Source organism: Magnolia sinica, chromosome 10 (assembly GCF_029962835.1).
Source record: "Magnolia sinica isolate HGM2019 chromosome 10, MsV1, whole genome shotgun sequence".
NCBI lineage: Eukaryota > Viridiplantae > Streptophyta > Magnoliopsida > Magnoliales > Magnoliaceae > Magnolia > Magnolia sinica.
This window is the reverse complement of record NC_080582.1, coordinates 84123173-84133871: the sequence shown is the minus strand read 5'-3', so window position 1 is coordinate 84133871 and position 10699 is coordinate 84123173. Positions and strand designations below refer to the sequence as shown.

Sequence of the window (10699 nt, the reverse complement as noted above, 5' to 3'; positions counted from 1 at the left end):
TTGAATTTAAAATGAAACCGTTTGTTATTTAGAGAAGATAATCCTTCGTTGGTTGTAAACAATGAAAAAATAGTATTTACCAATAACAAGTGAATTAAAAAAAAATACATGAATAAATGAATTGAATTTGTAGATTCGTATATTGGTTCTCTCTCTAATTCTGTTGGGTGTTGTTGCATTCGGGAGGGAAGCCTTGTGGAAACCGCTTTGAATCGCTGCAATAGTCATAAATCATGTAATTCTTCTGCACCCATCTCAACCTCTCTTCGCCTGTCGAATCCAGCTCTTGGGTGAGCCATCCGTTGTCGGTGGACTGAGCCTTTGAATCGCATGAAGATGTGCCCGATGACCACACACATGCATTTGCATTGAAATTTCTATAGGAAGCAGTGAAGGGTGCTTGTGACCAATCCGTCTTGACAAGCCCACCACGGGTGGCCCAGTCATCGGCGTTCCAGAGGCTCGAGTAGATCCTCATCGGTTGGTTCTTTGGGTATGCGACACCGTTTGCCTCCATGTTCTTGAATTTTCTGATGGGGGTGCCATCTACAGAGAATCTGAAAAGTAAGGCCACCAAACCCATGTTAGGAGAATACACACACCATTGAATAATGGATTGATTCAGTGTAAAACACCTATAGTAAATGTTTGCTATAGGTGAATGGGAAATGGGCGTTTCATCTGTAATGGGTGTATGGATTAAGAAAATAAGATGGCTTACATGATGTGCTGAGGATTCCAGAGGATGGAATATGTGTGGAAGTCGGCAGTTGGGTCGAACCATAGGTAGAACTGTTGCTCTCTGTTTCCTTTCCCCTTTGTGAACACATTGGTGTGGAGAATGTAAGGGTCTCCGCTAAGGTTGCCCAGGAATTCAAAGTCAATCTCATCCCATGTTGGTCCTTGTGATGTTAGCTGCAATGCAATCACTTCAATGAATATGGGCTTACAGCAATTGCAATCAATGTAGTAGACAATCTTACATGCCTGTGTAGTGTAATAAGGTTATGTTTGGATGTTCAGCTGAATCAATTGCAATAATCCTATTCGCTACAGTAGAAATGACCATAATAGAATATGGTTATTTCCACTTTATAGAATCAATTTGTATTTCAATTGAATTGTCCATCCAAACCAACCGAAAATTGCACTGTGGCATTGAAACTTACATAGTATGCTGTAACGGTGCCAGCAGAGTTGCCAGGGACGAGCTTTAGCTGCATATCGATATTTCCGAACAGATATTCGTTCTTGGATTTGAATCCGGAGCCAGACGCCTTGTCGAGGGAGAGCGTCAGTAATTCACCATTGTTTAGGATTCTGACACGGCCGTCGCCAAATGTAGTATCGAAGTCTTGGTAGAAATTAGCGGCATAAGCAGGTATTAGAGAGGAAGCTAATAGTAATAACGGCAACATTATAAGAATATTAGTAGTAGAAGAAGAGGAGGCCATGTCTAGTATATGATGGGAGGAGATGGAACAACTATAGTGGAAAGAGATTGTGGAAGAATGAGTGGTGGGTTTGATGTGAAAGTGAAATGGATGAGGGCATTTTTATAGGTGTGGTTGGGTATAGCCCAGAGGCATGAAAGGCATTGGAAGGTTCCCTTTCTATATGAGCTGGCTACAGATGGAGAAAAAGCGTACGCGGCTTCTTGCTTGTGTGGGGCCCACAGAGGATTACGAAATTCAACGGCCCCATCCTTTGGATGGGGGCACGGATTAGCTGCTACCCGAGTAACAGCTTAGCGGGTGTTACCCTTTCAGTAGGGCCCACCTTGATGATATGTCTTATATCCACTCCGTTCATTCGTTTTTCCTACCCATTTTAGAACACTCTAGTAAATATTAAGCACATCCATATCTTATGTTGATCACCTTACAAGAAACAGTGATGATTGAGCGCTTACCATAAAAAATTTCTCAAGGCCCACAGTAAGAAGATCCATATCGTTTATTTTCATCCAACCCATTGATAAGGTCAACCATCCTTAGATGAAGGGAAAATAAAACTATTAACTCGGTCCAAAACTTTGGTGGCCTACAAAAATCTTGTAATGGTTATTCACCATTTTTCAAATGTTGTAGTCTACACGATATTTGAATCTTCTTAAGTTTTGGTAGAACGTTCTTGAATGATCTTAGAAAACGTATGGACGGTGTGTACTTGAAAATAGTTCGTCAAAGTGGGCCCCACACGGTAAGTGTAACACCCGCTTATCGGTTAGCCGGGAAAGGAAGCGGATTGGCTGGTTTACAGCAAGTTCTGTGGGTCTTATCATGAGGTATGTGTTATATCCAAACCGTCCATCCATTTGGCAAGCTCTTTCTAAGTCTTGAGACTAAAAATAACACATATATAACTATCAAGTGGACCACATTGAAAAAAGCAGTGGGGAATTGAACGTCTACCATTAAAATCCTTTTGAGGTCATGTAAGTTTTGGAACAATATGAAAAAAACAAAAAAAAAAATTCCTCTTCATCCAGGTCTTTGTGAGCTTATGAACAGATTGGATGGAAAATAAACGTTATGATAGGCCCTCTGAATTTTTTAACGGTGAAAATCATTATCCCTACTGGTATTTGTGGCGTGGTCCAGTTGATCTTTGGATATGATTCATTTTTTTGAATAATTCTCTAAAATAATCTCGAAAAATGAATGGACAATATAAATACATCACTGTTGGGCCATGCAACTTTGATCTCCTTTAAACCGTTCGTATAACTCGGAGTAGAGCTCGTCTTCGCACGACACGTACCTACATCAACTGTATAGCTGGTGTGTGTGGTACACCAGCCAATCCGTTTCCGCCGGGTAACAGCTAATCCGCTCCCGACGGATGTGGTGTACCCAAACTACCGCCACTCAGATAAGTTGGGGCGATTCTCGAGTGGTGACTGAGGAAATGATTTACGTAGCTCATGCCAACCTGGCTAATATATGCAATACATTGCCCAATATTAACGCTGATCTAGAAATGGAAATTCTCTTTCCGTTGATCAGATGGGCCACATTTGTGTTATTAAAATCGAAGCTTTGAATGAATATGACCAATGGACTGGATTCAGCACATATGTTGGCCACACCTGATGCTTCTTGGAGTAGATTGAAATGTAAAAAGGCAATAGATTCTTGTGATTCACATGATAAATGGATTGGATTTCTAATACGTGTGCAAAGTTGGCACGTACATCGCGAATACTCTCTTCAATCTTTACTTGCGTGAATGAGCTCAACATAATAATTACAGCACCGCCAGTTGCAAACTTCATTCTTTCATTTAAGAGGAGGTATATGATGCTCCGGCTGCGTGTGACACTTGATGCGCAGGAACTCAGAACTTGTACACGTACCGTATATTAATCAAATAAACAGACTAGATTGTGCAGACAATAGTTACTAACTCTCGATAGTAAGAACATAAATATTGAGCAATCCTAACCTTTGATTCCTGGACAAATGCTTGTGCAAATGGGACGGTTGGGTGTTTTTCAATCTTAACTGTCCAATAGATGTCAACCAATCCGATAGCCAGATCATCCAATAGTATTAAATTTTTGGTACATAATACATCTACACTTTCTACGTAATTTGGACGGTTTAATTTGATAATTCTATGCCACGTATGCAGTTCCTAACTAATTTTTAATGCCTGCGCAACCATCATACTCTGTCAGACTATATCAGACTTTTACATTTATTTAACTGTTCAGATAGACCGTCGCCATCGGAAGCACCTGTCCAGATATAGACGGTCTAAACAGGACGCGGTTTAGCTACCGATGCTGCAGTCGGTGCACCGTGGGCTCCACGATGACGTTTGTGTTTCATCCGTGCCATCCATCCATGTTTTCAGATAATTTCAGGCATGATTCCAAAATATGAGGCAGATCTAAATCTCAGGTGGACCACATCACATATATCATTGTTGATTGAACGCCCACCATTAAAAACTTCTGGTCCGCTTTAATGTTTATTTGGTAACCAACCTGTTGATTAGGTCATAAAGACATAGATTAATAAAAAAAAACATATATCAGCTTGGTCCAAAACTTTTGTGGGCCCCAAAAAGTTTCTAATAGTAGGCGTTTAATTATTATTATTTTCGTGTGTTGTGGTCCACTTGATATTTAGATATGCCTCATTTTTTGACATTCGTCCTAAAATGATCTTGAAAAATGTATGGACGGCGTGGATAAAACACCTACATCATGTTGGGTCCCACAGAACACTGACTAGTGGCCACCTGTCTCCTGGCAGCGCCGCTAACCAAACCGCGTCCGCCACGGCAAGTGCAAGCTGTTAACAGGGAGCGGGCGTACGCTCTCCCACTACGGATCCACCGTGATGCATTTTCCTTATATCCACGCCGTCCATCCGCTTTGAAAACTCATTTTAGGGCATGGACTGGAAAATGAAGCAGATTCAAATCTTAGGTGGATCATAATACAGGAACAGTGGTAATCGACCAATAAAAAGTTATGGGCCATAAAAGTTTTGGATCAAGCTGATATTTGTCTGGTATCTTCATCCAGGTCTTTGTTGCCTTATCAACAGGTTTGATGGAAGATAAACATTTTGGTGGCCCCATGAAGTTTTCAATGGTGAGGATTCAATCATGACTATTTTTTTTGGTATGGTCCACTTAAGACTTGGATGTGCTTCATTTTCTGGATCAAAACTAAAGTGAGTTGTCAAAATGGATGGACGGTGTGGATGCAAGTCACATAGATCAAAGTGGGCCCCACAGTTAGAGATCCACCGACACCCAAACCGCGCCCAGCCAACTCACGGAGCACCATCAAGAAACAGCTGGGTGTGGGCCCCACAAGATGAGAACCCGCGTACGTTTTTTCTCCATCTGTCGCCAACTCATAGAGCGAAAGGGAACCTTCCAATGCATTTCATGCCTCTCCTCCCCACCCACACCTATAAAAATGCCCGCATCCATTCCACTTCCACAGCAACCCCACCACTCATTCTTCCACAATCTCTTTTCACTATAGTTGTTCCATCTTCTCCCATCGTATACTACACATGGCCTCTTCTTCTTCTACTAATGTTCTTTTAATGTTGCCGTTATTACTATTAGCTTCCTCTCTAATACCTGCTTATGCTGCTAATTTCTACCAAGACTTCGATTCCACATTTGGCGACGGCCGTGTCAGAATCCTAAACAATGGCGAATTACTCACTCTCTCCCTCGACAAGGCCTCCGGCTCCGGATTCAAATCCAAGAACGAATATCTCTTCGGAAACATCGATATGCAGCTGAAGCTCGTCCCTGGCAACTCTGCTGGCACCGTTACTGCATACTATGTAAGTTTCAACGCCACTGCACTTTTCGGTTGGTTTGAATGGACAATTGAATTGAAATACAATTTGATTCTATAAAGTGGAAATAACCATATTCCACTGGTCATTTCCACTATAGCGAATAGGATTATTGCAATTGATTCAGTTGAGCATCCAAACATAACCTTATTACACTACAGAGGTATGTAAAATTCTCCAATACATTGATTGCGATTGCTGTAAGCCCATATTAATTGAAGTGATTGCATTGCAGTTAACGTCACAAGGACCAACATGGGATGAGATCGACTTTGAATTCTTGGGCAACCTTAGCGGAGATCCTTACATTCTCCACACCAATGTGTTCACACAAGGGAAGGGAAACAGAGAGCAACAGTTCTACCTATGGTTCGACCCCACTGCCGACTTCCATACATACTCCATCCTCTGGAATCCCAGACACATAATGTAAGCCGTCGTATTTTCTTAATCTGTTCTGTCTGTTTAATCCTATGGTTGAAGTGATGTGGCTGAATGTTACAAACATAAAAAATTCATTGTAAATCTGATCCACGATAATGATTTTTCGCTGTGTGTAGTGTGTAACATTCACCCATAGAAAACTTTTTCTATAAATGTTTAGGACTGGATTGCCTTTAGATCAATTGCAAGTTTTCTTATATTTTTTCTTTGTGGCACACCTTTCAGATTCTCCGTGGATGGCACCCCCATTAGAAAATTCAAGAACATGGAGTCGAACGGTATCGCATACCCAAAGAACCAACCGATGAGGATCTACTCGAGCCTCTGGAATGCCGATGACTGGGCCACCCGTGGTGGGCTCGTCAAGACCGATTGGTCACAAGCGCCCTTCACTGCTTCCTATAGAAATTTCAATGCCAATGCATGTGTCTGGTCATCAGGCACATCTTCGTGCGATTCAAAGGCTCAGTCCACCGAAAACGGATGGCTCAACCAAGAGCTGGATTCGACGGGCGAAGAGAGGTTGAGATGGGTGCAGAAGAATTACATGATTTATGACTATTGCAGCGATTCAAAACGGTTTCCACAAGGCTTCCCTTCCGAATGCAACAACACCCAACAGAATTAGAGAGAGAACCAATATACAAATCTACAAATTCAATTCATTCATTCATTTTTTTATTTTTTATTTTCTATTCATTTGTAACCGATAATACTCATTTTTTAATTATCATTTTCATATTTATATGAGATGAAGGAAAGAAAGGTTATATTCATTGAATTAACTAAAGGATGTCATTTTAAGCACAACGGCTTGCACTAGTCATTTTCTGCTGCAAATCAGCACAAGGAAACTATTTTCTTTCAATCGAATGGCCTGATCATCAGTTTGGATTTTCCACCTAGTGGATCCTACATGAGGTTTTGCTACGCTCGAAAGTAGCTCCACCTACAAGATCCTAGCCACCGGATAAATGGATCTCTTGGAGCTAGAATGTGGTGATTGGATCTGTATTATTTTTGGTCATCCATTTGCAGGGTCCTGGTTGAATGCTTCGGTTCAATCAGAACAAAAGCAGTCCTTAAACCATGAGGAATTTAAGTAGGACCCAATAGGTTGATGGTCCAATCTGGACCATCTCATCGATAGGCGAGTCATTGTACCAGCACCCACATGAAGAGGTGGTTGAATCATCTGAACCATCCATATTTTAGGTGCTGTTTTAGATGGATCACCACTCAATTGTATTGCCGAAAAGCAATATACTGACTATTATTCCTGTATTGTGAACCACACTGGAAAATTATTATAGATATGCTGCAATCAACAATCCCTATTCGCACAAATGGTTCAGTAATCCAGACCGTTGCTTGTCCTATCTTTGGCCATCTTTCTACAGACAGAATGTGGACCTTTGAATTCTTTTATTAACTGCCCATTTTGCAGGCCACGATTGAAAGGGCCAGCAATGACCCATCAAACAGATTTTGGGGACTTGATCACGAGATCAACAATCTGGATCAGTGGATTGTGGTGCCCACCTGAACAAATTCACTCAATATATAAGCCTAACATCTTCTTCTTATTGGAAGCCATCTAAAACTCAAATTGGCTAAAACAGCATCACAGCAAGAGTCCTTCAATGGAAAATGGTGATATTGAGAGACAGACAATGTGGCCAAAAGATCTTACAGAGTAGTCATATGTAACTCTCTGTTCGAGTCTACGCTGCATCGAATCGAGTAAACCTTCGCCCGGGCTTCTGGGGTCCCTTTATTTAAGGGTCTTGAGATACTGTGCTTGTATTCCTCATCCCACTTGATCTCCTCCAACGTCTTATTGCGTCCACGGATCTCATAGATGATGTGGACTAAAATTCCCGGGTGCGACGAGGCCTTCAGCAACAAGGCACTGCCCTCAGCTTACCCAACTCGTCCATGTTACTTCTGTGAGGTGTCATGAAGCACACGTAGCGGAATCAAGCAAAGTAATCGCAATCAGACAAATAAATCCAACAAAGAACAATCTGAATGTACGGAAAATCTTGCAGAAAAAAACCAAGGTACAAAGCGAGAATGAACTATAAAAAAATCAAGCACCAAGCGAGAATGCACTATGAATAATAAAAATACAAGGATGGAGCTTTACCGATCAAAGCTCCAAGAAGAAACCCTAACTTTTCTTCTATTCAAAACCCTCTCAACCCGAACACATGTTTTCGTTCTTACCCTAATCCCACTTGTACTCTTATTTAAGAAAAAGTGGAAATAGAAATAATTTGTGCAAAACCATGCAAACTTGACGCAAGGATGAACGTAATGAGGATAACTACTCCGAATCCACGGAGCTTCTCTGGACTCCTCACAGAGACTTCTCGAATCCACGAGGAAAGAAAGCGAAAAATAGAAATAAATTCTAATAAATTCGAAATTGATTAATTGATGAATAAAAACGAGTTCACAACCCTTTAAATAGGGGTACCAAGCAATGGGAAAGAAATTAGAATCAAACTACAACTCAAACTCTTAGAATCAGCGACTTACTAGAAATAGTAAACTTACTATTTGTAGACGGTCGTAATGTCTACTAGTGCGCAAGGTTTTCAACCAAAAATAGTAAGTGTCCTATTTGGCTTCACCAAACTGTTCTCCTAATTATTCTAAGCTCTTTTCACGTTGGGCGCAACTCCTAAAGCCCGACGGATGAAGAGTTATAATCAAACTAAAACTTACTATTTATAGTAAAAATGAAATTAAAACGGGGAAACGACCATCGATCCAGGGGTTTTTCGCAATTCCGGGCTGCGCAACCCGACGTAGCGGGTTGGTTAGCTTCAGTAGCTCATTCTACCCCAAAATCATATATTTTACATTAGATAACTCATTCCGGATTGCAAGATATGCCCGATTTAAGGTTCGATGGTCTGGATCACTTCTGTCGTCGACCGGGCCTTTTCTGATTCATCTTGGCCATGTAACTGTTCGCGACCCGCTCTACATCAGTCTCCTCCACTTCAAAAGAACTCATCCTCGAGTTCTCGTCATGCTCTGGTTCATGATACTCGGTTAGGTCCGTGACATTGAAAGTCCATGAGATTGCCATGTCATCTGGGAGATCAACAACATAAGCGTTGTCATTGATCTTTCGGATGATTGGTACCGGTCCAATCTTCTTATTTTTCAACTTGTTGTACGTCCCAGTCGGAAATCTCTCTTTGCGCAAGTGGACCATAACGCGGTCGCCTACCTCGAACACTTTTTGTCACCGATGCTGGTCTGCCTGTTCCTTGTACTTCTTGTTCGAGGCATGTAGCTTGGTCTGCACTTCTGCATGGATGCCCATGATCTTGTCTGTCATATGTTCTGCTGCAATGCTCGTGCCTGGGTGCTTGGGAAGAGGGACCAAGTCAAGTGTGTGGCGAGGCACTCGTCCGTAAATAATCTGGAACGGTGATCTCCCTGTCAAGCGGTTCACCATATTATTGAATGCAAACTCTGCTTGAGACGGGGCCAAATCTCACTGCTTCGGTTTTTCTCCTGAAATACAGCGAAGGAGGTTTCCCAACGTGCGATTCACAACTTCGATCTGTCCATCAGTCTGTGGGTGGTAAGCACTACTGAATTGAAGTCATGTATCGAATCAATTCCATAAAGTCAGCCAAAAGTGGCTAATGAACTTCGTGTCACGATCAGAAGTAATGGTCTTGGGGACCCCGTGTAGCCAAACGACCTCCCTGAAAAATAAATTCGCCACGTGTGTTGCATCGAGGGTCTTCTTGTATGGGATAAAGTACGCCATCTTTAAGAAACGATCTACCACCACGAACACCGAATCCATGCCGCGTTGTGTTCGTGGGAGACCAAGAACGAAGTCCATTGATAAATCCTCCCAAGGACCGTTAGGCACAGGTAACTGACGCAGGGGAGGACGTGAGGTCAAGCACCGTCTTCCTTAAGAGGATAACTATTCCGAATCTACGGAACTTCTCTGGACTCCTCACAGAGACTTCTCGAATCCACGAGGAAAGAAAGCAGAAAATAGAAATAAATTCTAATAAATTCGAAATTGATTGATGAATAATTGATAATTCCCTAATGTGTCTCCTTACACCATTAATATAGGAAAAAAAAATAAACTAAAATTCGTAATTACCAAAAATAGCAAAATTCTAACACTAATAAAAATCCTAATTCTAATAAAACTCTTCTAAGGACTAATTTCTAAAAATAAAAATTGCAAATAAACTTTCTCTAGAAGAGTCCTAGTATAACTAAAAGTTATTTCTAAAAGGAAAGAAAATCTAAAGCTTTAAAAATATTTAAAAAATCAGAATTACTAAAAATAGTAAAATTTTTCTAAAAATTCGTTTTTGAGCTGAAAGTGCGCCTTTTTTGACGAAACGGACAGATGCGACCCACCTAGTGGGTCGGTTCACCTCGGATGGCCCATTTCAGTAAAGATTGATAGGTTGTGCGCCCCGTAACGATACCCGGATCAAAAGTTATAGTCAATTCACGGTCCATCTTCTTTTGGCTCAACCATGCTAGGAACGTGTCTGTGACAGGTTCTACATCAGCTAGCCTCAACTCGACTCGGCTTGAACACGGGCTGACCTCAGAATCTGAGATAACTTCTGACGTCGATGTTCATTAGACTTTTTTTTGTACTTGGCATTAAGCTTTTGAGCCGATACGATACATATACTCATGCTTTCCTTGACTTGACTAATATCGATTAATTCCTTCACATCTGTCTTCAAGATTTCATATTTTTTCTGATAATGTGGGCAATTAGGCGGACTTGCCCCTGCGATGAGATCAACGTAATTTTGCATATCTCGTATGGGAGGTAATTTATTAGGGAGTTCATCGAGCACAACCCCCTTGAACTCCTGCGATACTGGTTCCAAATCCTT

General features: G+C 41.4%; 2 protein-coding genes across 2 annotated transcripts; one reads left to right on the top strand and one right to left on the bottom strand.

Annotated features, from left to right (window-relative positions):
- LOC131217228 (probable xyloglucan endotransglucosylase/hydrolase protein 23) lies at nt 1-1544 on the bottom strand. Its single transcript, XM_058212081.1, has 3 exons — nt 1170-1544; nt 722-915; nt 1-557 (listed from the first exon to the last, which is right to left on the bottom strand). Exons 1-3 carry the CDS (start codon nt 1452-1454, stop codon nt 155-157), a joined length of 882 nt encoding a protein of 293 aa, XP_058068064.1. The 5' UTR covers nt 1455-1544; the 3' UTR covers nt 1-154.
- Nucleotides 1545-4954: 3410 nt separating this feature from the next.
- Nucleotides 4955-6564, top strand: LOC131217230 (probable xyloglucan endotransglucosylase/hydrolase protein 23). The gene is made up of 3 exons (XM_058212082.1): nt 4955-5324; nt 5575-5768; nt 6009-6564. The coding sequence occupies exons 1-3, from the start codon at nt 5043-5045 to the stop codon at nt 6409-6411; spliced, it is 879 nt and encodes a 292-aa protein (XP_058068065.1). The 5' UTR covers nt 4955-5042; the 3' UTR covers nt 6412-6564.
- Nucleotides 6565-10699: the final 4135 nt, after the last annotated feature.